Source organism: Salvelinus alpinus, chromosome 31 (genome assembly GCF_045679555.1).
Source record: "Salvelinus alpinus chromosome 31, SLU_Salpinus.1, whole genome shotgun sequence".
Taxonomy (NCBI): Eukaryota; Metazoa; Chordata; class Actinopteri; order Salmoniformes; family Salmonidae; genus Salvelinus; species Salvelinus alpinus.
Genome location: NC_092116.1, coordinates 8588041 through 8615426, shown reverse-complemented (window position 1 = coordinate 8615426; position 27386 = coordinate 8588041). Strand labels below are relative to the sequence as shown.

The 27386-nt window shown below is 39.9% G+C and overlaps 2 protein-coding genes across 3 annotated transcripts; both read right to left on the bottom strand.

Annotated features, from left to right (window-relative positions):
* Positions 1 to 1810: 1810 nt before the first annotated feature.
* LOC139561355 (carboxypeptidase Z-like) lies at positions 1811 to 20561 on the bottom strand. 2 transcript variants are annotated; one of them, XM_071378386.1, is made up of 12 exons: positions 20381 to 20559; positions 19232 to 19264; positions 18181 to 18398; positions 17919 to 18075; positions 15872 to 16093; positions 15427 to 15656; positions 14861 to 15022; positions 10392 to 10550; positions 9926 to 10064; positions 4938 to 5077; positions 4712 to 4811; positions 1811 to 2850 (listed from the first exon to the last, which is right to left on the bottom strand). In XM_071378386.1, the coding sequence occupies exons 1-12, from the start codon at positions 20484 to 20486 to the stop codon at positions 2498 to 2500; spliced, it is 2019 nt and encodes a 672-aa protein (XP_071234487.1). In that variant the 5' UTR covers positions 20487 to 20559; the 3' UTR covers positions 1811 to 2497. The 2 variants fall into 2 exon arrangements, with proteins under 2 accessions (XP_071234487.1, XP_071234486.1); XM_071378385.1 differs by having other exon boundaries at positions 4712 to 5077; positions 20381 to 20561.
* Positions 20562 to 21160: 599 nt separating this feature from the next.
* On the bottom strand, positions 21161 to 26087 carry LOC139561657 (G-protein coupled receptor 26-like). The gene is made up of 3 exons (XM_071378906.1): positions 25050 to 26087; positions 24735 to 24848; positions 21161 to 23103 (listed from the first exon to the last, which is right to left on the bottom strand). The coding sequence occupies exons 1-3, from the start codon at positions 25715 to 25717 to the stop codon at positions 22866 to 22868; spliced, it is 1020 nt and encodes a 339-aa protein (XP_071235007.1). The 5' UTR covers positions 25718 to 26087; the 3' UTR covers positions 21161 to 22865.
* Positions 26088 to 27386: the final 1299 nt, after the last annotated feature.

Below are 27386 nucleotides of genomic sequence, written 5' to 3'. Positions count from 1 at the left end.
TGTATGTGGTTGTACCACAAGCTATTTTAAAAATGCACTATGCAGAAATTGCCACGCCATTTCCTGGTTGCTAAAATTATAATATTTATCCTAATTTCAGTTTATGTAACATAACAAGCAGTCATTGTGTAGAGAATCATTGTTCCATCTAAACCGCTGTGAAATATCTTTTCCATAACCAAAAATATTGTATTTTCAGCTTTTGACGCTGGTGTACAAAACCGGAAGTACATTCTCAAAAACTAAATTTAAGAACAGGAAGCATAGACATAGCGCACCTAGACTTGCTTTCAATGGGAATGAAAGACCTATAACTCACATTTCTATATGAATTTGGTCAGGTCGCCCAAAAGGTTACATGTAGCTTTAAGATGAATGCACTGGATAAGAGCATCTGCTAAATAACTAAAATGTAAATGTTATGTGTTATTTATTTATAACAGACTGAATTCCATGAATGATAAATGCACAACATTGTGGAGCAAGAGAGAGAAGTCCATGCCATTGGGTTATCTAAAAGGGATAGACCACCTAAATTACAATATTACTGAGAAAAAAATTACTATGCAATGTGTGTGATTTGTGCATGCAAACAACAAAATGCTAATTGGGATCCATCCACTCGAATACATTTTTGGTCATGAATTCTAAAAGGGTCTATGGGAAGCCATGTTTGACTAAGTGTGGGTCGCAATCTCCCTTTGCCCATGCTTTCAAGGTAATGAAACACACAAGTCATTTCATAATTTGTGTGAATAATCCCTTTAAAATAATGTATATTTATGCATTATTGAAGTGCTTATAAATTCTTACCAGCAGCGGCTCAATGAGGGATGTGTTGGCCATGGTTTGGTCTAGCTTTGTGATTCAAGGAGATGATGTTTGGTCAGATTGGGTCAAGGGACAACAGCCTAGTAAGTACAGCAGACAGTGGTCAACTGTTTGGTATGTCAGGAATGCTGACATCTGGAAATATACACAAACACAAATGAGATTAGGCCTCCGTTTACTAATCATAACTGAACATCAGCTCAAGTGTATGGAGGGAAGATTGAAGAAAGCATTTATTCTCATTGCTAGCTGAATACTGTGGAGTGGTGCACATGGTATTAAATAATGTAAGCTATTGCAAGCCTATACAGCATCCTTTAACATTAACAAAGGGGATTGTTCTATTCTTTCAAGGCACAGTGTTTGCATACCTGTTAAGGGGTTACCTTAATGATATACACAAGTTAACATCAGTTGTGGCATTGGTGGCAAAACAAGACATAACAAGATATGACTGAACATTTCGTTTCAGATCAATTCATATCTAGGTAAAATGTAAGACAAATACTGAAGGTAACAACTAGATCCACAAGAGTAAATTGATGCCGAGCGCTATGTGAAATGACACTCTTTCTAGTTCATAAAGCACGGTTGACTGGTACCACAGACTGACATATCACAGCCTCTGGTTCTACTTTAACAGATGCTATACGTGGTCGTGTGGTAGAGAGGGGGGGGGGGGGGTGCAGTATGGGGTTGGCTGGAATGGTTGTCTTGCTTGGGATGGCAGTTCAGTTGAATATGTAACATGGGCGACAACAAGTGAAATTAGGCTGCCCTCTTATGGCCAATCAGTTTCATTACATCTTTTAAAGAGACGGGACCCATTTACTACCATGTAAACACATTTTAGGGACACTTATTGTAAAGTGGAACTGGGACAGTTACTGTCTGAGAATTAGATACTTTACAGTGTTATAAGAATTAAACTTGCCTCATTTTGGAAGATTTAAAGGGAAGTAAAATTTAACTGAAGAGATTGTGTTAACAATGTGTCTCACTTTTATTTAACATACAATAAGCCAGTAGTAGCAATAGTTATTGTTATTTAATCATTTTTTATTGTAAACTCGTACAAATATGTGAGGATGGAGAGACAACTGGTTTGAGCCTTTCAACCTTCCGGTGTTGCATTATGGGCATAAAGTGAAGCAGTATAACAGGGCAAAAGCTTGAGAATGGGGGCTACCTTTAGGAGAAAACAATTTAAATTAACTATGCCTTATTAAGCTTACATATTGCTATCATGAACAACTTGATGGCCACCCAACTAGCTATTTCCTCTTTTGCTTCAGTTATGACAACTTTGAAGCAACGGATAATAATGGTAACGTTAAAATGTGTTACTTTTATGATAACATTATGTAAATCATATTCAACTCAAATAGTAGCCTGTCTTTGATCCTGTAATGCAGTGTTCTCAACTCTGGTCCCCGAGTACCCCCAGGGTTGCACATTTTTTATTCAAGTCCTGTACAGGCACACATGATTCAACTAATTATCAAGCCGTTGATTAATTGAATTATGTTTGCTAGTATTGAGTTGTAACAGACATCTGCAAACCTTGATGGTACTCAGGGACCAGAGTTGAGAAAGGGGGCTATAGGAGGAACGGGAGCCATAGAATTAGCCATAGAATATTCTATTTTATTGGAGTGGAGGAGCTCTAATCAATTCTGAGAAGCCAGGTGGGAGCAGATCCGTGGGCGCGGCTAAAGTAGCTCCACCACCACGGTTTCTCCTGCCTCTCCTCTCTGTTCTGGTTCTGCTCCCTAATGGCATAGCGCTCAAACTTGTTGTAGGGGTCAAAGCGCTCATAGGTTCCCATGGAAGGGATGTTATAGTCCTCCTCTATGTCAGGCTCCACCACTGCCTTCTGCAGAACAAAGTCCACCCGGCCTGCTTTCTGCATGCGTGCCGGGAGGTGGATCTTTTTCATGGCCCTGGTGTAGCCTGGTGCAGAGGCAGTCAGGATGTGGATGCCAGCAGTTAGCATGCGCCAGTAGTCTCCGTTTTCAGCTAGAAAGAAAGGGTGGAAGGGAGAGAGGATCTTTTGACTCAATGGGTTACACACAGCCTGACATCTCAAACATTACATGACTGTTATTTTACACAATTAAAATGGGATCTCTTAGAGCTTTAGCATTATAGAAAATGAAACTACTTCAAACTACTACTAAAATCCTCAAAGCTACAGTTGAAGTCGGAAGTTTACGTACACCTTAGCCAAATACATTTAAACTCAGTTTTTCACAATTCCTGACATTTAATCCTCGTAAAAATTCCCTGTCTTAGGTCAGTTAGGATCACCACTTTATTTTAAGAATGTGAAATGTCAGAATAATAGTAGAGAGAATGATTTATTTCAGCTTTTATTACTTTCATCACATTCCCAGTGGGTCAGAAGTTTACATACACTCAATTAGTATTTGGTAGCATTGCCTTTAAATTGTTTAACTTGGGTCAAACGTTTCGGGATGCCTTCCACAAACTTCCAACAATAAGTTGGGTGAATTTTGGCCCATTCCTCCTGACAGAGCGGGTGTAACTGAGTCAGGTTTGTAGGCTTTTTCAGTTCTGCCCACAAATTATCTATAGGATTGAGGTCAGGGCTTTGTGATGGCCACTCCAATACATTGACTTTGTTGTCCTTAAGCCATTTTGCCACAACTTTGGAAGTATGCTTGGGGTCTTTGTCCATTTGGAAGACCCATTTGCGACCAAGGTTTAACTTCCTGACTGATGTCTTGAGATGTTGCTTCAATATATCCACACCATTTTCCTTCTTCATGATGCCATCTAGTTTGTGAAGTGCACCAGTCCTTCCTGCAGCAAAGCACCCCCACCACATGATGCTGCCACCCCAGTGCTTCATGGTTGGGATGGTGTTCTTTGGCTTGCAAGCCTCCCCCTTTTCCCTCCAAACATAAGAATGGCCATTATGGCCAAACAGTTATATTTTTGTTTCATCAGACCAGAGGCCATTTCTCCAAAAAGTACGATCTTTGTCCCCATGTGCAGTTGCAAACGTAATCTGGCTTTTTTATGGCGGTTTTGGAGCAGTGGCTTCTTCCTTGCTGAGCGGCCTTTCAGGATATGTTGATATAGGACTCATTTTACTGTGGGTATAGCTACTTTTGTACCGGTTTCCTCCAGCAACTTCACAAGGTCCTTTGCTGTTGTTCTGGGATTGATTTGCACTTTTAGCACCAAAGTACGTTCATCTCTAGGAAACAGAACGCATCTCCTTCCTGAGTGGTATGACGGCTGCGTGGTCCCATGGTGTTTATACTTGCGCACTATTGTTTGTACAGATGAACGTGGTACCTTCAGGTGTTTGGAAATTGCTCCCAATGCTGAACCAGACTTGTGGAGGTCTACAAATTGTTTTCTGAGGTCTTGGCTGATTTCTTTTGATTTTCCCATGATGTCAAGCAAAGAGGCACTGAGTTTGAAGACAGGCCTTGAAATACATCCACAGGTACACCTCCAATTGACTCAAATTATGTCAATTAGCCTATCAGAAGCTTCTAAAGCCATGACATCATTTTCTGGAATTTTCCAAGCTGTTTAAAGGCACAGTCAACTTACTGTATGTAAACTTCTGACCCACTGGAATTGTGATACAGTGAATTATAAATGAAACAATCTGTCTGTAAACAATTGTTGGAAAAATTACTTGTGTCATGCAAAAAAACTATAGTTTGTTAACAAGAAATTTGTGGAGTGGTTGAAAAACAAGTTTTAATGACTCCAACCTAAGTGTATGTTAACTTCTGACTTCAACTGTATGTATTCATCTAATAACTACCACTTAGATTCCCAAAGCATACAATAAAAATGACCAATCGCAATCTGTAAGGCTGACTATAGATATTACCTGTTGTGATGTCATGCCTTATTCCTCGGACAGATATCCTTGCGCCTTTGATTCCATTCCCATCCGCATCCTTTACTATTCCCTTTATTCCACGGTGGACCTGGGAAACATTGAGAAGCAGTGTTAGTGGAGAAGTCCTCTCAGATTTGTGAAAATGAGTGATTGAAAACAGAAGGGTTGATTGGGGGATGTTTTGGAATGAATTGCTGGGTTTGAGGTCTCTCACCGACTCCATGAATGTGAGCAGAGCCTCTTTGTTGTCCTGCCAGCCTCTGTATAACTCCTCCTCAGCTGGGAATTTATCACAGCCCAACTCCACCGTCACTTCCAAACAGTTAGTGTGGAGGTAGTTGAAGTCCTGCATACCTGGCCACATTACAAGAGGAAATATGTACCAGTGAAAGAAATGACAAACTCATCATCGCAATAATCCATTACTGTAGAAAGAAAATAACTAGAAATACCACCAGGTGGCATTCATACTTCATAATACAACTTGCTAAGTAAGTAAGTGCAGGTTTTCATTGAGCCTTCATCAGCTATTTTAATCTAATGTTATGAACTCACTTCAACAGTCTGATAGACTGATTTGACCATGTTTTTTTAAAGTAAATGTCCATTGAAAATCTAACTTATAAAAGTTAATATTCTGTTAACTCATACCCAAATAATGTTGTTGACTCATCTTACACTCCTATATGCTATTCGTGGCCAAAGCTTAAAGTGGAGAAGAAAAAAAAACATTTTATATATTTGCAATTTTCTCATAGAGGATGATGTCAGGCTCCTGAGATGAGCTTTTTCGGAAGGAAAACTATTCCAATTAGCGAAGCTGTGAAACCTATTGTCATTATACATTTTTTCCCCCTTGATATGGTCAAATAACTCAAGCATAGATTGGTAACTTTTTTCTAATTTGACACAGAAACTTGAGGCCATAAATAACTTGGTCAAAAAGAATGGCACTGATTGGCCTATAGGTGGCGCTGTTATTAGCAGTCTCACTTAAACCCTCATATCTGTCGCCCCATTTGACCTAGATACTTGAAACATTGTATGTAGGCGTCTTTCCTGATGATTAACACATTTGTATCAAGGACCCATAAGGTCCATCAGTATAGATTTTGGAAAACCTTGAGAAAACTTCTCATGAACCATAAGTCCAAATAACACCACATGTGTTAGTAGGCCCATGGTACATCTCTTAATTTAGTTTGAGAAAAGCTAAGGCATTGGTTAAGAGATGGCTGAGTTAATGATAAATCAGGAAATCAGATTTTATGCATCCATTTAAATCCTTTTTAAATCCACTTCATGGCTTATCAACTTGAAACTTTTTAGGGTCATCAAAGACATTACCATGATGAGCCATGTTAGTTTGGCATTGATATCTTAAAGAATAAGGAAACTATGAATAACTTTTTTGACTATGTAATGCTCATGCTTAAAATACACTGAATAAAAATATTAACGCAACATGCAACAATTTCAAAGATTTTACTGAGTTACAGTTCATATAAGGAAATCATTCAATTTAAATAAATAAATGAGGCCCTTATCTATGTATTTCACATGACTGGCAATACAGATATGCATCTGGTCACAGATACTTTTTTTTAAGTAGGGGTGTGGATCAGAATATCAGTCAGTATCTTGTGTGACCACTGTTTGTCTCATGCAGTGCGACACATCTCCTTCATATAGAATTGATCAGGCAGTTGATTGTGGCCTGTGGAATGTTGTCCCGCTACTCTTCAATGGCTGTGGAAGAACTGGGACATTTTCATATTTCAGAAATTCTGTACAGATCCTTGCAACATGGGGCAGTGCATTATCATGCTGAAACATTTTGTGCTTATGGAACATTTCAGGGATCTTTTATTTCAGCTCATGAAACATGGGACCAACACTTTACATGTTGCGTTTATATTTTTGCTCAGTATTAAAAAATAAAAATAAAAATAATAATCTAAAAGTCAGATTCACTCCAAATTTGGTCTTTGGACTCATTACAATAGTCCCTAAAGAGTTTGAGAAAATAACGTTGATGCATTCAAAGATGTCCACATAATACCAGTAGATGCATATGAGTACATACGCTAAAATATGCTAAATGTTACGTTCCCCAGTTTCTGTGTTGTAGTTTCTATTTGAGTGTGTGTGTTTCAGGAGATGGCTTCCTGGAATTTCTCCCCAAGCAGCTGATTGGTCGGCCCCAATGGATGATTGGAGAGCTGACCCCGCCCCCTCGTCAAGATACAGCTGTCTCTAATTACCATTGCCACCTGAAGCTATATAAAAGCCAGTGTTCTGTTCAGGGAGAGAGAGAGATCATTGCTGGCAGAGATCATTGCTGGCAGAGATCATTGCTGGCAGAGATCATTGCTGGCAGAGATCATTGCTGGCAGAGATCATTGCTGGCAGAGATCATTGCTGGCAGAGATCATTGCTGGCAGAGATCATTGCTGGCAGAGATCATTGCTGGCAGAGATCATTGCTGGCAGAGATCATTGCTGGCTGAGATTGAATGTGATATAGATCATTGCTGAGAGAGGAGGTTGATGGCTGAGGGGTATAGCATGTTGGTCGTGAGTATGTACTATGTTAGTTGTTATTGGTAGCAGCTTTGGTATGTTCTGTGTTTGTTGCTTTGTCAGAGCTTCTTTAATGGCCTGAGTATTTTCTCAGTTTTGTTGTGAAGTGGATTGTTTAATATTCTGTTTCATTTGTTCCCAGGGGGGGAAGGGGAAGGCACCTAGGGAGTGCTTAGGCAAGAGGCCCGCGGGCATACATATACCCGTAGTATATTCAATGTCTAGGCACACTAGGTAAGACCTGGGCGGACCACCCCCTGTATTTTGGTTAGTGCACCAGGTGGTGCTAAGTTAGGTAAGTAGTGGGTAGGCAGGTTAGATAGGAGAGGGGGAGCTTTGATATTTACTTTCTTTGCTTTGGTTCCGTCCAGCCCCTTTTCCCCATATTACCGTGTAAAGGAATACAGTCCTAATAAACGGTCAATTCTGCTTTTGTGTCAGCCTTACTTGCACCTACAGCCCATACCTATTTCACTTCACGGGAGTTGAGTTGCAGCAGGGTGTTGCGTTCCCTCTTCACAGAGGCGTGCGTAACACTAAAGAATACTTTACAAAATCTTCTCATGAACCATTAGTCCAAATGGCACTACATTTGGAATGTAGGCCCATGATACATATATATTTTTTTTGTTTAACCTTTATTTACATGTCTTAATTTAACTTGAGAAAATCAGATTTTACCTGTCCATTTAAACATGTCCATTTGGCCTATTCAACTTGAAACTCGCTATCATGGATGTCCCTAAGACACTGAATTTGGTATTGATATCTCAAAAAACAAGGAGATTATTGACAACTCATTCTTTGCATATGAAACGCTTACGCTCAAAATCATCTGCAATCATCTTCTCATGAACCATACATCAGATTCTCTCCAGATTTTGTATTTAGACTCATTACATCAGTCTTTAATGGTTTTGAAAAATAATTGATGCTGCATTCAAATACGGCTACACTGTACCTATAGATGCACATCATTTTTTTACATTAGCATATTATCCCAATACTAAAAATACAAACAAACAAAAAACTTCTCATGAATCATAAGTAATAGGGATGTAACGACTCGCTGATAAGCATCGGCCCCGGGTCAAATGTTTAATCCTGGTTCAAATGTTTAAGATACAAGTGCATCGGTCCACGGGAGCCCAAACCGATCCAAACGGTAAGAAAATTGATTAAAACGCTACGAAACATTGTTCTGAAAATACAGATAATCTGCTGTGACTGAATTGATGCGTCCTATCCTTCAGCCTATCGAACTTTTATGGATTTAACTGCATATGAGATTTAAATATTTTTGGTAGTTCTGCTTTAACCAGTCAGTGCATTTGGTCATTTTTACATGAACAGGGTAGTTGTCATTTCATAACAAGGACAGCAATACTTTTTGAGAGCCGCACTGGTTGGAACGAAAGAAGCACAGCTCTCCTCAGTAAAGCTCCAAACGGTCAAAACCATTACCTTTTGAGACGGGGTGAAAACAAAAGCTGTGTTATATTAATTTGCTGTATGTCAAATTAATGTACTGTATGTCATAGCTAATTTCACAAGATAAATATTGACATATTACTAGCTCAAAACATTTTAATCTGCTATATGACAAGTTAATCAGTGAGTGATGTGGATTTCAGATAAAAAGTAAGGGGGACAAAAACATAAATAGCCCATCCTTATCTGATAGTGGTAGATGCTCAGTCTGCCCTATGGCTTAGCTCAGGTCCCTAGACACACATGAATCGTATCGAACTGAATCAAATCGATTCGTTCCACTAATCAAACTGAATCACACCGAATTGATTCAAACTAAAAGTATGGTTCCTGTATTGTATCGGAGCACATGTATCTAGATACATAACGAATCGTGCTTGTAAGGAGAGATGCACATCCCTAATGAGTCAGATTGACTCCAGATACACTCAATGAATTAGCCTCTGATGAATTTGAGAATGATTAGTTGCTGCATTCAAAGTTGGCCACGCTAAACCACTAGATGGCACCATATCACACCAGGGCTATAAGAACTTAAATGATGGACATGGAGCTATGAAATTTGGTATGTATACCTTATGTATATGTCCTTAGAAGCTGTGTGGCTATAGTCACTGCAATCTTAGATGGCTGCACCCGACCAGTTGGTGGCACTATAGAGGTCATTGGCACCAGTGGCACCAATAACTATTGATCAAGTGGACTTTGTCTTATGCAAATGAATGCTAGATATAAATTATGCAGACGAACAATGTGAAATATCATGAAAATAAGCTGAAAATATTCAACAAATCTTAACATTAGTGAAATTGACCCTAGAATTGTATATAAAATCAAAACATTAAGTAATTACTTTAAGAATGAATACCTGCTCTATTTCAAGCTACAGCACTAGACTAAACTTCACTTGCGTCATCCTTGTGGTTTTGAGAGATAAACATGGTAATACTTTCACTGATGGCACACAAAGGGAGATAGTTCCTACATGATGGAGTGCTTGCTTTGTTATCCAACTGATATTGTCTCCTTTCTGTCATCCTGTGAACCCTGTTCATTGCTGCTCGCAGCTATATTTATAGGTCATATTTATTAGAAATCTGGAAACACTGGACAGTTACTTTAAACTCACCACCTGCGAAACTGTACCACTTTGCTCCATTAATGATGCCGTCCTGGCCGATGCTGCCAAAGTTCCCACACCTTTCAGAGTTATTTCCTGACATGGTGGCATGGGCATCTGCATATGTTCTCGCTATCTGCTTGAATATCTGCAGCAAAAAATAAAACATATGTCTTTCTCATTCATAAAAAAAGATAATGGCTAGTTCTGTTTACTGTTAAATAGATTTGAAATGTTAGTTTGATTTGTAAGCAGCTAAGATACATTTCCTACACATGTGACCGCAAAGGAAATCTCGTAAATGAAACTTTTTTTCTCAAGAATGTGGTAATGAATCATCATAAATGCAGAGCATGAACAATCAATTGGACAGCTCTCTGCAATAGACACACTTCAGGTCATAGAGTGCAGTCCATTCTGGAGAGTATTGTTCATGTTGGAGTGAAGAGTACATGTTGCTGTCAGTCCTACATACCTGTTCGTCTGGCGTGGGGGAGAACATCTTCTCCTCTAGTGGGTGTTTGGAGAGGTCGTAGGGATAGGACACCACCAGCTCCCCTCCGTGGAAGTTAGCTGAGAGCACAAAGGGAATGGACCTGATCCACTTCATGACTGCGTATGTCTCTGGAGCTACCTGATTTATATAAAACACATACAGACCGGCTTATAAATCATATGTCACCATCTTCAGCTGGTCATATCACAACAACAAAATAATGATGGCATGACAACAGGAAATGATTGGTGAAGCTCAAAGCTCAATTACATATCTTGATATCAAATATTGACGATACATCAATAAGGACACACAAACTTGATTTACTATTTAACGGATGCCCTGCTTGACCTTTCTTTTAAAAATGCAATAGTGTGCAACTGCAGCCCGCTATTCAGGGCGTTCCTGCATGTGGGCATTCCTGATTCTGCAGGAATGCCACCCATCAAGCATCCCATTGGTTCCTTCATGAACACCCCCCATCGAGCATCCCATTGGTTTCTGCATGAATGCCTCCCGCCTGTCTTAGCTTAAAAATGGACAAATTGAAGTATAAAGAGGGGTTCCTGCAGATGCAGGAATGCCCCAAATTGAAGGCCACAATTGCACCCTTCTCAATTTATGAGGTACTTTGTTCTTATTCTGTAATGCACTGTCCGCTCTACCTTGAGGATTTCCCAAACTGATACGTGAGAATCAAAGACCAAACCCCTCAGATCACGTGATTGTTATGTTCAGGCCTCTAATTGGACAGTGACACACATGCTCGGGACATGTATGTGAATATGTTTAATTTCCCTCGCATGCCAGCATAATTGAGGCCACCGCAAATTCTCACTATTTATGTGTCCAGGTTAAACGTGGTGGGGAGTCTCGTTATTAACAAACAATCGGTTAAATTCATGGTTAATGCATAATTTTCTGACCTTTTAGAAGCAATTAATAACCCAAAACAACAATGTCATCATCGAACCGAACGACTGGCCAGAGATCAGGGCATTCCCCAGTGCAAGCTGAGAGTATTTTGCAAAACCAAATTGAAGTCAAAATGAGTGATGAAGTCAAAGTGTGTCGGCTGTATGATGATTTGCGATTCATAACTTACATTTGACCGGAAGCCTACTGCCTGTAGACAGAATGTGTTTGAAGTTATCATGCGCCCGGAGAACAGCATATCCTGCAAAATGCATCGCCAGTGGCACGCACACACTTCGCGCAGATAAGGACCTCCACAATGATGTGGTTGACAATCTCCAAGGTGGGTGCTTTTCCTGGCAGCCGGATGAGGCAATTGAAGGAGGATGCGGTGAGTGATTGACTGTATAGGCCTACTGACCTCGAATTTAATAAAGCTTGCTCTGTAATGGAAGGATGCTTCTAATTGCGCATTTTAAATCAAACAAATATTCTGTAGATTATACGATAGATAGGCTATACTCTATGGCCGGATTGAAATTAACTTTTCTCAAAGCTACATTCATTTGACAGACCTAACTTGAATGATTGTCCCTCTTTCTTCAAATTAAAGGCCTTGTCTATGATAGGCCTATTCATATTTGTATTCATATTTTGTTTAGCCTATAGCCTACAGTATATGATACATTCAGGTAATGAACTCATTATACATTAACATTTCATTTTATTACAATTCTTTCTTGTCAATCAATCTTGAATTAGAAAAACATAAATATTCTACTCTATGCCTTGCAAAAGTATTCCCCCCTTGGCATTTTTCCTATTTTGTTGCATTACAACCTGTAATTTAAATTGATTTTTATTTGGATTTCATGTAATGGACATACACAATATAGTCCAAAACGGTGAAGTGAAATGAAATAACTTGTTTCAAAAAATTCAAAAAAATCAAAAAAGGAAAAGTGGTACGTGCATATGTATTCACCCCCTTTGCTATGAAGCCCCTAAATAAGATCTGGTTCAACCAATTACCTTCAGAAGTCACATAATTAGTTAAATAAAGTCCACCTGTGCGCAATCTAAGTGTCACATGATCTGTCACATGATCTCAGTATATATACACCTGTTCTGAAAGGCCCCAGAGTCTGCAACACCACTAACCAAGGGGCACCACCAAGCAAGCGGCACTATGAAGAGCAAGGAGCTCTCCAAACAGGTCAGGGACAAAGTTGTAGAGAAGTACAGATCAGGGTTGGGTTATAAAAAAAATCTGAAACTTTGAACATCCCACGGAGCACCATTAAATCCATTATTTAAAAATTTAAAGAATATGGCACCACAACAAACCTGCCAAGAGAGGGCCGCCCAGCAAAACTCACGGACCAGGCATGGAGGTCATTAATCAGTGAGGCAACAAAGAGACCAAAGATAACCCTGAAGAAGCTGCAAAGCTCCACAGCGGAGATTGGAGTATCTGTCCATAGGACCACTTTAAGCCGTACACTCCACAGAGCTGGGCTTTACAGAAGAGTGTCCAGAAAAAAACATGTTTGGTGTTCGCCAAAAGGCATGTGAGAGACTCCCCAAACATATAGAAGAAGGTACTCTGGTCAGATGAGACTAAAATGTATCTTTTTGGCCATCAAGGAAAATGCTATGTCTGGCACAAACCCAACACATCTCATCACCCCGAGAACACCATCCCCACAGTGAAGCATGGTGGTGGCAGCATCATGCTGTGGGGATGTTTTTCATCGGCAGGGACTGGGAAATTGGTCAGAATTGAAGGAATGATGGATGGCGCTAAATACAGGGAAATTCTTGAGGGAAACCTGTTTGTTTTCCAGAAATTTGAGACTGGGGCGGGGGTTCACCTTCCAGCAGGACAATGACCCTAAGCATACTGCTAAAGCAACACTCGAGTGGTTTAAGGGGAAACATGTAAATGTCTTGGAATGGCCTAGTCAAAGCCCAGACCTCAATCCAATTGAGAAGCTGTGATATGACTTAAAGATTGCTATACACAAGCGGAACCCATCCAACTTGAAGGAGCTGAAGCAGTTTTGCATTGAAGAATGGGCAAAAATCCCAATGGCTAGATGTGCCAAGCTTATAGAGACATACCCCAAGAGACTTGCAGCTGTAATTGCTGCAAAAGGTGGCTCTACAAAGTATTGCTTTTGGGGGGGCGAATAGTTATGCACGCTCAAGTTTTCAGTTTTTTTGTCTTATTTCTTGTTTGTTTCACCCCAAAAAATATTTTGCATCTTCAAAGTGGTAGGCATGTTGTGTAAATCAAATGATACATACCCCCCAAAAATCTATTTTAATTCCAGGTTATAAGGCAACAAAATAGGAAAAATGCCAAGGGGGGTGAAAACTTTCGCAAGCCACTGAACATTAAATAAAGTTTTATCCTGTAGATGACAGGGATTGGATTGCACTTTTTCCAGTGATGCATTCATTTGACAGACCTAACTTGAATGATTGGCCCTCTTTATATACAGTAGTCTATTTCTCCTATAATGTCTCGTCTATGATAGGCCTTTTAATATTTGTCTTGTATTAATATTTTGTTGAAGTCGAGTTAGGCTATACATTTAAGTAATGAACTGATTATACATTAAGTCAATAATTTTTTCACACAGTTTATATTGTATCCTATTATACATCATATGTTAATAATACTGCTATTGATGTTTATCGGTGATATGTTCAGAATAAAGAAACTGTCACAAGATATACTGCCTATTGCTTAATTTCCCATGATTATAACAATTAACATTGTAACATCATCTGCATTCTTTTTCAAAATAATACAGGAAGGATTTCCTAGCGTAGGTTTTCACTTGGAATAATATAACTCTTGAAACCCACATTAGGCCTAGAGCTTGCACAGGTGCGTAGGACAATGTGGTAAAGTACTAATTTATTCCTTCTCCACTATTTATGAAAATGTCACGCCCTGACCATAGAGAGCCCTTGGTTCTCTATGGTGTTGTAGTTTCAGGGCGTGACTAGGGGGTGTTCTAGTCTTTCCATTTCTATGTTGGAGCTCTTAGTATGGTTCCCAATTAGAGGCAGCTGATGTTCGTTGTCTCTAATTGGGGATCATACTTAAGGGTTCCCTGTTCCCACCTGCTTTGTGGGATATTGTTTTTGTGTTGTGCATGTTGCACCACTGCTTTCACGTTTCGTTGTTGATTTATTGTTTTTCTGGAAGTTTCACTACAAATAAAGATGTGGAACTCAACACACGCTGCGCCTTGGTCCATTCCTTTAAATGTTTGTGACAGAAAAACCCTTTCACTTGGTATCAATTTGGAGTCATTTGTTTTTTTGTTTTGTTTTTTTGCCTCACTTTCTAGAACAAAAATCAGTTAAACAGTAAATAAACTTTGTCCGGCCTAATGCCAAAATACACGTAAGGCAATTGTCATTTGATATTTGACACATGTATTCATATCCAGTAGCATAAACACCACACAATCAATGCAAACATGCATATAAATCGATAGGAATTCATACGGTACCTTATCAAACCAGTAAGCGTCTGGGATTGGGATGTGGTCGCTACGGAAATGCCGGTGTCTGCGGCGGCCGTAGGCGACAGCGGTCAGGTCAGGGAAGTTCCTGTTCAGATCAATGTTTTGGGCGTTACCTCGACCCAGGGTCCAGCTGTAGTAGTTCTGAGCCTGTAGAGTTTCATACAGTGGATAGTATACTGTAAGTATCGAGCAGTGAATATTATACGATTGATATTTGATTGGTGTTGTCGACTAATGTGAATTCAGTGTTGAAGACAGGAGGCTGCTGAGGGGAGGACAGCTCATAATAATGGAAACCATGTGCCTGATGTATTTGATACCATTCCACTGATTCTGCGCCAACCATTACCACGAGCCTGGCCTCCCCAATTAAGGTGCCACCAACCTCCTGTGGTGCTGAATAAACTTAACGTTCCGACCTGCCGTTGAATTCTGGTAAAAACCTGGTAGAATGTGTGTATACTTTCAATGCTAGTAAGTCTTCCATGTTGATTCACCATCATGTTTGAATTACGTTCAAATAACATAGCAACAACATTGATTCAACCTACCTCCTCATTCTCGGGGTCGTTGTTGCCCTGGACCTCAGCAGCAGCCAGCTCATAGCCGTCAGGGTTCATGGAGGGCAGGATGTGGATGCGCGTGGTGTTGATCAGGCTCTGGATGCGATGGTTCCCCAGCAGGTACTCTGAACACAGGTACTGGGTCAGATAGATCAACAGCTGGCGACCCAACACCTCGTTCCCGTGCATGTTGCCTATGTACTTCATCTCCGGTTCAACTGTTGATATGAGGCAACAGGATAGGGACTTACATAACATTTATTCAGCAAGAAAGTCGCTTGAGATGAATTATCTGTTTTTCAAGGGAGACCTGGCCAAGACAGCAGCTTACAGTCAAGTTCAACAATCAGAAAAGACACACTATCTCTGGTTGAACTCTGAACCCAGGACTCCCTCTCACTGTACTGTATATTTGAGGACCCTTTGTACTCACGTAATTCATGTACTCCAGGGTTGTTTGAGAACTCGATCACTAGCAGGTCTTTGCCCTCCACACTGTGGCCAATGCTGTAAGTTGTGGCAATTTCAGGGCATCGCGCTGCAGTCTTCTTCAGGATGCTGTTCATCTGGGCGTTAGACTGATAGCTAAACTGGATGACAGTATGAGGCTCCTCAGAGGTATTATCTATACTGGCCTGGTCTTCTTCCTGTGTCACTATGAGAAAGAAGAGATGGTGACATTTTTATAATAATGGCTTATTCGTAAAAGTTGTTGTAAAGTGTAGCCAAAGATATAAAGATCAATAGTGTTCCAAGCCAGTTAAGACACTTTTGTATTAACTAGCAAACGTGACTTTTGATTCAATGTCATAGAAAAGTTTACATTTGAAAGCATAACCATGCTTCAATAAACCGCCTCACTTAAATAAATTGGATGGATATCAGAATACCATTTTACTAAATACGGCCTTAGTCTTTCATCTCATGCCGAGTAGAGCCCTGTAAAATGTCAGGAGACTGATGAATTAGAGAAAGTGGAAAGTCTACATTCTAGCCCAGGTCTGCACATCTATATAAATGTGCTCATTTAGGCAAATGTGCCAGACCTGAAAGGTAAGCAACCAATCAAAGTTGAGACATAAGACTAAAGATATAAGTTCAAAATAAATATCAGCATGGAAAGAATTATAAAGCTTAGTAGGGTTGCCAGACATCAGCTTGTGTTTCAGTTAGAATCTAATATCCGTTTGGAAACAGATTTCACACTACACTAAAAACTGTTATGCAAAATGTGGTACCACCATCTGTGTGCATATCTATAACCATATCATATTGTATGTATAATATGTAAATTAATATCTATGATATGTTTCTGGGAAATGGCTATATGAACATTCAACTGTTATTTTGTCAGTATAGGCTACTGTAGGACCTGTTTATGGTGGGAAAGAGCAGCTGTGGAGTTAAATAGAGAAAGTACAAAGGAAGAGAAGACTCATGAACACTCATTGAGAGCAATTCCACAGCTGGGGTGTGCGTTGGTTGCAGCCACAGAGAGAAACAAACTGTACAGAACTGAAGTTAGACTCATCACTTCGCGTGAATTCATAGACTTGTTAAAAAGCACACAGTATATCTTGTGCGAGTCAAGATATTAATGGCAGATATGTTAACAGCGTTGCCTTTGGACATAAAGAGACATAATTTGTATGTGTTCCCATATGGCTGACACATGATGTTATTGCAGTTGTCAAATCTCTAACATCTTGCTTATGGGTTCTTTTTGAGGGCTTTGTATAGTTGATACAAATATAGATCCTTTCTAGGTCACAAAAGCCTACGTGGGGGCAGCTGCATGAAAATATAATAAACAATGGCATGGAACTATATTTAACTACACATTTTCGCTATTTTCCATTCTAATAGGCTACTTGTATTAATTATAACACAGGAACTGATTACCCTTCCACAATTTTCTTAATCCTGTGAAGTAATCAAAAGTTCTCATAAAAGAAGCAGAGCAAACAAGTTTGGTACTGTGTTAGACATAATTTTTACATGCAAATCTGATTGGATACAGAGTTTGATTATTGAAATATCAGCCCTCTAACTTCAGAGTTGCTTTTTTCTTTCTGAGGGGCTAATCAGGGACAATTTCGGGGACAACTCGAACTGGGGACAGGCCACTAAAATTGGGAAAATCGGGGACATCTGGTCACCTTACCACAAGGGCTCATGTGGCAACCAGGCGACTGTCATAAATCTGCGTAGCAACGCCATTCTCAGTTGGCCCTCCAAGGATGCTTCTGTTATTAGAGGGGGTTTGGGTGCTATTTTTCTTTACATTGATATAATCTTGTAATAATATTGACACACATGGTTATCTCTAGTCGTACATTTTGCTCAGGTGATTGTTTTATGTCTGAAAATACTATTTGAGTCAACATCCTACTGTACAGTAGTTAGTGTCCTATTGTAGTCTCTATCATAGATTGATAGTCACTTTTATGATATGACACCAGTTAAACTGTGGTTGTTACCTCGTAGGCCCTCCAGAGGGTCGTAACAACCCTCCTGGTCGCTGACAAAGAAGCGGTCACAGTCCAAAAAGTAGGGCCAGGCCATCTCGATGCCCTCGAAGGCGTGGCGACAGTTCTTACGCACCGCCTCGCAGGTACTCCTGCACGGCTTGAGCACCTTACATTATAAAATAAAACGTTCTTACTTTAATGAAAGTTATGACATTATTGAAAGTTATTACATTATCCAGTGTTATTACATTATCCTTTGTTAGCTACACACCTTCTCCTTCTCACAGCGTGGCACCAGCACTGAGCAGCCCAGCATGCGGATGTCCGGGGTGCACTCTCCATTGAGCAGGTTGTGTACCACACTGAGGAGGAGGTACTCGGGGCCCAGCTCGGCCTCCTCACGGATCCTGTGGCCCAGGATGTTGGGGAACATGGTGTGGGTGTAGGACATGTCGTCGCAGTAGTTCATCATGATGTCCACGCACTTGGCTGGGTAGAGGAGAGAGGCAACCAAGAAGCAGGTTCAGAAAGATGGAAGAGATTCAGTACTATATGGTGACTGATCTGAATGTAGACTCATAGCTTACCATGTTGAATCATTCATGCATAAAATACACATAGTACATCAATAGGCTGTAATATAACATCATTAACATAATGCTTCATAATACCATGTATTGTTTCATACTATTATGTAATCTTTGCAATTAACTTCGATGGAACCTTTGGATGCTTTTGTAATGTGAGTGGCAAAATATTCTTAGAACAATTGATTTGTTATTAATTATTTTCAGGTGGGGCGTAGTGTCAACTCGCCCCACCTGTTCTCTCCATTGTAAATCAGTATGTTTAGGGGTATTGGCCAGGTGTTTTCCTCTTGTATCTTTACATTTGTTCTCAGTTCATTTATTTAAGAAATATAGCTAAGATGTTCAGTAAGCAATCATCACTCATTTCCTTGACATGGAAAATATACATAACCTGATATTAAACTGTCATATGTATATGCATGCAAGAATCCATCCCTTTGTCTAAAACGTTTTTATTATCTCATATATAGCTACCTCTCTGCAGTACCAAAAAGGATGAAGTCCAAATATTTCTATTATGTCTGGAGATTAAAATGTGAATATTTCCTACAGCTATGTATCATCCAAAAATACACTTGATAGCTCGGATGTGCCTTAAGGCCGTAATATCCCATTGAATATCCTACTGCCCGCCTAAAGCCATAATTACCTTACTAGATGTTGTCAGTCAACCCTGTACACACATTACATTTACATAAGTTTGAAGGGTTTCTTGATGAAAGAAATACATACGTTTTTCCGGTTCTGGTTCTTTGCAAAAACGACCTAAAAGACAAACCTTTGTTAGTTTATTTCATACCTTCAACACTAGATGGCAGAATAACATTTATCACCACCGTTATTGGCGACTTTAGTCTGTTTTTATGAACCCTCTATCTGGCTTTACCATCTCTCCTCACAAATGTCTGCCTGTCTAGCCTGGTCTCATAGACTAGACGTAATATAGTAAACATAAATCCAAGACACTCAAGTTAGTATAATATGTTACGATTGTATGGTTACGTAAGACAGATGGTTACTTTAGGCAAAAACAAGGGTGCAAGTTCATATCTCATCACGGATAACTTTAACATTTTACCTCATTAGAAACTTTTCAACTACTTACTACTTTCTAGCTCTTTGTAACTACTTAGCATGTTAGCTAACCTGTCCCGTAACCCTAACCCCAACCTTAACCCTTTTAGCTAACCCTTTTCCTAACCCTAACCTTAACTATTTTAGCTAACACTTCCCCTGATGCTAACCTTAACCCTTTAAATGTTAGCCAGCTAGCTAACGTTAGTCACCTAGCCACCTAGCTAGAATTCGTAACATAGCATACGTTTTTCTAATTCGTAACATATTGTACATTTGCAAATTTGTAACATATAATACGAATTGTACTTTCTAACATTTCATACTAAATGGGTGATGGACAATCACAAATTAATACATACCATACGAAACTTAACATATCATACTAAAGAGAAGGTATCGGATTTACGTAAAATATAATACGAAATGCTCTGAGACCAGGTTGGTCTGTCAGTAAAATCGTATTAATTTTCTAAGAACTCTCATTCTTAGGATCAGATGACCTCTCACTAGTGATGGATATCTACCTCAATATTTCTATATAACTCTACAATTCTATCATTCTCTAAAGAAATTAAGCATTTTATTTCGCACTCATTTAAGACACATGCTGTAAGAGGTTACTTTTACTTTTGTTACTGTTAGCAGCTTGTGAATTAAAATAGACTACAATAGTTTGTCTATGTTTTAGATTAAATTCCTCTGAACCAATGCCTTGTAGATAAAACATATTTCAGGAATAGCATCACATCACTCCTGTGAACAAAACACACCATGTGTGTTATCATAGCAAGCGGAGTACTTTACCGATAAATTCGTATCCAGGGTCGCAGCGCGGAGAGGCACACCAGATAACCGTTACAAGTGCATTCAGAAAAACAATAGTCTTAATTTTCCTCCGCATAAATTCCATATTTTGTGATGTGGCACCTCAAGCCTACTGCGCCTAATTACACGAAAACTTTGAGAGCTTCCCTAAAAAGTGAGTTTATTACAAGTATTACGGTCCACTATCAAATTACAGAGGGAAATGTTCCGGACAGAAGTGGCAGAAGGCTGGAGTTGGAGGATTGTGCTTGAAAACATGCTGCAAATAAACTTTCTGAAATACACCTCTTACCAATCCTATAGTGTAAACAGTTTTACTCAACCATTTCCACATATGTTAACCTTTCATTTCTTACCTTAAAATGCATTCATTTATTGGACATGTATGTTGACAGTGCATATGCTCTATAAAATAAATAGGCTTGCTCGATGAATTTTTCCCGCCCTTCAGTCCTCGCTCGAGCCAATCCTTTGATCCCTTTTAACCAATCAACAATCAATCATACAGAGGCCTTTAATAATATCACTGTACTCCTACTTACTGCATGGCAACTAGTTATTGGATTATTCGATCGAGGTGTGGTGACACAAACGCTGAATTGTGTATCCAGGCAGCCTCTAGTCTAGCACCTGCAAAACAGCTGGTGATGCATCTGCCAAGATAAAATGCCAGATGGGCATTAGATATGAGATAAGCTTCTAAATGTCTCTGTTATGTTGTCTCATATGGCCTGGTATCAAATGATGCTTGTTATTTGACAGCTTTATTGCACATTTTTCACCAACATCTTTACTCACACACTGCCAATGTAGGCTACAGCAAGTGGCTTACAGAATTAAATAATTTGTGTCTATACATCTAAAGGAACAAGTTCTGATGAAGCAACTATAGGAGCTAAACAGTCATACTGTATATTGAATTCTGGCACACACACAATAACGTGTTTAAAGCACTTATTGAACGTAACATTATTCCCCTATAGCACATTTATTTCATTTTAAGATCAAATAAATAATATAGTTTCTAATACAGTGCAACATAGTTTGATAAAGTTAACATCAGGTATTTATAAATATCCATATAAACATTACCAGCAATGACTGTAAATGTTAATATGGATATTTGGCAAAATAAAGTATTATACACAATAGTACAAAGCCATTTCAGTCAAAATTATCTTTATGTAGTACATTCAGTTACAACATGCTAATATCATAGTAAACATGATATTTGCCTTTGGCTCCTGTAACTAGTAGCTCTGAGAGAAATACAAAGTGCATTCATTTCCAGTGATTGACATGAAGAAATTGTGAACAACTGCAGTAGTAGTCTAACCCAATGAGTCTAACACAGTCCATAGTCTACATAACATGGCCATCTATTTAGCAGTACTTGCCACAGCGAGTACCATTCATTGACAAGTACACATTTTAACTTCAAGAAATTGCTTGATGCCCCTTGAAATTGCACCAGTGGCCCAATGGCTACTAGCCAGCAGCTAGCTAAGCGTTCCCATCCTCCCTATGCACTGTTAACAGTCCATAACCTTGTAAGCTCGGGCACCCAGAACTAACATTTTGAATAATTGCGTCAAATGCTCCATTAAGTTCTGGGGTGAGACGTGTTAGAAAATTTACGAACGTGACTAGTGAAGTCGCCACCCCTCTAAACGGAAACTCTCAGCCATTTCAGGCAAGTCCATGGGCCCAATGTCCCTTCCCCTACCGAAATTCGAAAGACTTGAGCACCTGCGAAATAGTGATTCGTTCAACTGATCAGTGACGAAAAATCAGCGTACCGGAACAGAGTTCCTCGTTAGTCGTAGCATCCAACTGTCTGTCGACATATGGTACTACCATTTATGTTATGTGCATCTGTCAACAAGAGATTAATAACCTTCATAGCACTTCCCTGTGTTCTATATGGGTGTCAAAAGGTCTGTACATTTGGCTATGTCAGCTTCTTTATAAAGAGGTTGTTATGGTAGATAAGTGCCCACTAGCATACCTTGCTACTCAGCAGAGACAATAATTCTGTCTCTAATGGTGTGATTCATCCGTTTATGATTCAACGAGCCCCTGGCTGATTCAATAACATTGATACATTTGATTCTGACTATGTGCCATCGTGTCGTGTGTGTGGTTCTACCAGTGAACCATAGATCAATAAACTTGCTTTTTTACCAATAAGCCTGGAGCAAACGTCCCCGAATGCGATCATTCTTTGCACAGTCCATCTTGCCATCTTCCTCTGTCTACCCCTCCGATTTTCCTGTCTCCCTATATCCTACTCCTCCCCTCTTGCTTTTCCTCCCACAACATCTCCCTCTCTCTCACTATCTCTTTTCTTCTCCAATAATCCCTTTTTCTGACCATCTCTCAGCTCCTGCCCTTTTGCCATAAGGAAACCTTTATTTTTGGGCTGTCTGTCTGTGGTATATTTGTTATGTCCAAAATGGTGCTATTAACTGATCCTATGGAGAGAGTAGTCGTTCTCTGTGTCCAGAGAGCTGTTGTGGCCAGACGATGGGTACAGGTCACGGCGCAGCAGCCGGTTGATGACGGTAACCAGGACCTTTTTGTACTGTTGACGCAGGAGGGAGTAGGCAAAGGGATCGGACGCAGCCTTGCTGTATGTCAGGCACTTACTGAAGATTCCCCAGTGGCGATTGATGCCCACGAAGGGAAGCAGCTCCGTCAGCCTGAGAAGGCAGAGGTCAAGTTAGAGTTCGGAAAATAGCCTTTTAGAAAGGGCAAATGTTATCCCATATTCAAAGCATGGTATTTATCTTGCAGCGAGTTGTTCTGTTTGCTATTGAGATTGTTTTGTGGTAACTCAGTTGTTATTCTATGAAATGCCATGAGGCTCTAAGGTTGCAAGGAAGAAAATAATAAATGTGTCTTTATTGTTCGGCCGATAAACAGCGTGGGCGACTAGCATTATACTAAAGGTAATAATAATATACATAAAATATTTATTCATTAGAAATATGTATAACATGAACATTGCTACATTATTATTGCCCACTGGTATGCATAAATGCTAATGACGCATGCAGTTGAGTGATAGAGGATCAATCCTGCCAATAAGCAGCAATTTCCCCTTCATCAAGTAATTCCGACTCTTTCCATTGTGTGCACAGGGGGTTAAAGGTCATGCCAATTACTGAGACAGTTTTCCTCATTAAAATGTTTTTTGTTATTCCACCCCCACCCCCCTCTACACCCCACCTGTCAGGTGGGGTCAGGTGGGGTCTAGAGTCCCACACCCACACACTATCTAAACCAGGGGTATTTCCCTCTTACCCTACGAGGTCCAGAGCCTGCTGGTTTTCTGTTCTTCTACCTGATAATTAATTGCACCCACCTGGTGTGCCAGGTCTAAACCTGGCGGGGAACAATTAAAAGAAGTAGTGGAACTGGCTTCGAGGTCCAGAGTTTAGTTTTAGGGATCTAAACTATCACCCAGGTCTGTTTAACACACCTGCATCGGATTTCATGTGATGTTCTTTGAGGCATTTTTATTGCTCTGAAGTAAAGTTTCGGACTGATGCATCTAAAAAAACTCCTCTTGAATTAATGTGGAGTTCTATGGAACCCCTGTTATTCCTAGTCAGGCACCTGCCCATAACTACCATGCTACATTCCCTCTAGACCAGTGGTTCCCAACTCCAGTTGCCGAGTACTCCCAACAGCACACATTTTTGTTGTAGCCCCAGAAAAAAAAACCTTGATTCAACTAATTGAGGTCCTGATGATTAGTTGATGAGTTGAATCTGTTGTTCTTGTCCGGGGCTACAATAGAAATGTGTACTGTTGTGGGTACTGGAGGACTGGAGTTGGGAACCACTGCTCTAAGTCATGCTGTGCGTTCTTGGAAATTAAAGTCTCTTTGTATGATAAATGTCATCTCATGGTTCAGTGAAATTAGATGACAACAGATAATGGATTGTTTAATGATGGATGTTGCAGTTACAGATGGAGATCATTGTCATAAACACAAAAAAATCCTCATTGGGTGAAATTGAATTATACCTTCCGTTGTGCATGCATATGGCTCAATCTTGCATATTGCCTCACCTTTCAACTGAACTTTGTTCAATCAGTTATTTTGCTGTGTGGCAAAGATATTAGACAGTGTATATACCATTTGATTATAGCCTATATATTTACTGTTCATTAACTGAGTTTTATGAGCAAAGTCTGTTCACCCGGTTATGTGTTAATCTCATAAACCCTATAATACCCCTTTAATAGTGTGTGTTTACAGTAGGTGAATAAAACACCTGTTTGTACAGCTGCCTGTATTGCAGTTTACTGGAAATCCACTTACCTCGTAATAACATAGGGAGCAAAACAGATGATGAACGACCCAATGAAAATGCTGATTTTCTTGGTGGCTCTCTGTTTCCTCCGCTTTTGCTCTACCAGGCACCTTTGTTTCACACTGAAAATAGAAATGAACTTTTATTAGTCCAGCAGAACAAATGACAAAACAATATACATTTAATATTTCCTTACACCTTCTTCTAAGCATGTTTCCTCAGGGTTGACGCTATAACCTCTTATCATAGACTACTGTAAAGTTATTACAGCCCATTGTAACGGCTATTCATTCCACACCTCATAAGTAAAGGAACATACATACGTTGGGTGAATATCCACCAGCAAGAACAGGGTCTGCATGGTTATAACGTCAATCCTCTTGCAGTGGAAGCGTGCAACTTTTAACACCTTCAGATAGGTGAAGCACAGGATCAGTAGAGAGAGCATGAAACTAGTGGCGTGGAAAACGACGGTGAAAATTGTGAACTTTATCCTGTCGCTCTCCTCGCTCAAATGCAAGGTGCACGAGGCGTAAATATGGCTATAGTCAACCCAGGAGAACAGGAGGGCGATGACGGAAAACGCGAGGGAATGGAGCCACGAGTAGCACATCATGATCACTGCGTCCTTGTAGCGCATTTTACTGGAGTAACTCAAGGGAAAGACCACCGCTATCCAGCGGTCTATACTGAGTGCTGCCATACTCAACATCGTGTTCGCAGTCAAAAAGGTCTCCAGAAAGCTCACTGTATGGCAAAGGCAATCCCCAAAAGGCTGCTGGTTTCCGATAATCCCCACCAATGTCGATGGCATGTTCAAAAGGGTGATAAGTATGTTGCAGAAAGACAGGTTCATGGTGAATATTCCCGGCACCTGTCGGCGGATCTCGGTGCTCTGGACAAAACATAGCAGCACCAGTAAGTTCGACAACAACGAGACAATTGCGACCACAATAATGAACAACGCGAAGATAATTTCCACAAAGTCCATGTCTCACTTCGAAAAGTCCACTTGCGTTTTACATACACCTGTAAATAATAAACACGTAATATCCACCATGATTGCACCGTCGTTTATCTCCAGTTGGTCCTCATTACAGAACGTAACTCCTGCAAGTCTCGCCGTCTCCAAGTTGGTGGAGCGCTGTCCAGAGTGCTGAAGTGAGGAGACGCGGTCGCGTCTTTCGAACCGCAGACCATTTCGTTAGTCAAACTTGTGGATTTTTCTACTCTCACAACAGACCACACACGTATTTGGAGCAGCATTCACTGGTATGTGTAATTGAGCGTTTGGGTCCCACACGGGCTGATGTTTCGTATCTCCTCTCCCTCCTACGACTACCTCCACAAGAACGCAGTGGGACCGCTACGCGCCGCATTGTCTTGTAAACAGAACATGCGTACTAGAGAAACAAGGTGACTGTTAGGGGAGCCTGCCCTGTCTATTGCAGTCGTTTGAATAATAAAAATGAGCTATCACATTAAGCTAAAGAGAATGTCATCCATATGGTTTTATAATATGGGGAAGTTTCCCCCATTGGGTCATTCATAAGTTTTGTCATTTACTAATGTGTTTGCGAAGTGATACACATTAGACCACAGATGGCAACATTATTTTCATAATGAACTAATATAAACACCTTTACTGCGTCCTCATTTAATGATTCACTTTCCCAAATTGATAGTGGCTCAGCGACACCGCGCAGTGATAGGCCTGCTTGACAGATACTCAATAATTATGCGCGTCTCCCGTAGTCGAACGGCACCAGCTGCACATTGGAGAGACATGCAGGGAAACAGGCAAATATATCCGTTTCCCTGACATGAATTATTCACAAACCATAAACAATTGTGTAAGATTGTTTAAACTGAAATCTGTCTCAACTGTTTTGTTGTAAAATATGAATGTGACCAATTATGAATGCAAGGTTGGAAGAGAAGGTACACATACCTGTATTGCTGAAATCCATGCAGCCCCAATAGTTTAGATTCTTTCATTATAATATTGGTGTAATATTTGACTGGATATCATCATGTCAAAGAAAGACACACTGGAAAAATGATGTGTTTGCATATTCATGAGGCAATAACTCTTACCTCATTTGGTGGAAAAGTACTGTACATCCCTACAGCCTACTAGCATAATTTACATGCCAGAGACAAATTAACTCATCACTGATGCTAATGCAGTAAATGTCCTGTATCTGAAAAGAACCATCATCAGAGAAACTATAACCGTCATCACCGGCCTCAATTATGTAAATAAAGAATTTTGTCAAACAGAAAGTGAAAGAATAACAGTTCTAATATATTAGAACTCCAAAGCCCAGAATAGCAGCATTGTAATGGACAAAGACTAATATGCGTCATCGGTCAATGGGGGTCAATAAAGGTCAGATAGTCTCTTATAGCTATGGTTTTTGCTAGTCCAATTGATTCCTCATATATTTCTCATTTTTTTATTATTCCACGAGGGGCAATAAAATCCAACCCCCACAGTCCACCTGGCTCTTATAATCACAGTCACTAATATGGTAAGTCTACTGTTAAAATACAGTATAAATGAAAGTATGCAAGACCATATGTACCATCTGTACTGTCTCTATTGTATGAATAACTCTTCCAAGTAAAAGCAGTGCTACACAATCAATCAAATGTAT

Bases quoted from the DNA above. Each gene is read 5' to 3' on its own strand.
- LOC139561355 (XM_071378385.1), bottom strand. From the start codon at position 20,486: ATGGAATTTATGCGGAGGAAAATTAAGACTATTGTTTTTCTGAATGCA. The intron at 18,076-18,180 runs GTGTGTAGCTAA...TTATAATGTAAG, and splicing joins CACGCTGTGAGAAGGAGAAG to GTGCTCAAGCCGTGCAGGAG. The intron at 10,551-14,860 runs GTACCGTATGAA...TATATAAATCAG, and splicing joins ACGCTTACTGGTTTGATAAG to GTAGCTCCAGAGACATACGC.
- LOC139561657 (XM_071378906.1), bottom strand. From the start codon at position 25,717: ATGGACTTTGTGGAAATTATCTTCGCGTTGTTCATTATTGTGGTCGCA. The intron at 24,849-25,049 runs GTATGTATGTTC...TTCTATTTTCAG, and splicing joins CTGGTGGATATTCACCCAAC to TGTGAAACAAAGGTGCCTGG. The intron at 23,104-24,734 runs GTAAGTGGATTT...CTGCCTTCTCAG, and splicing joins GCTCCCTATGTTATTACGAG to GCTGACGGAGCTGCTTCCCT.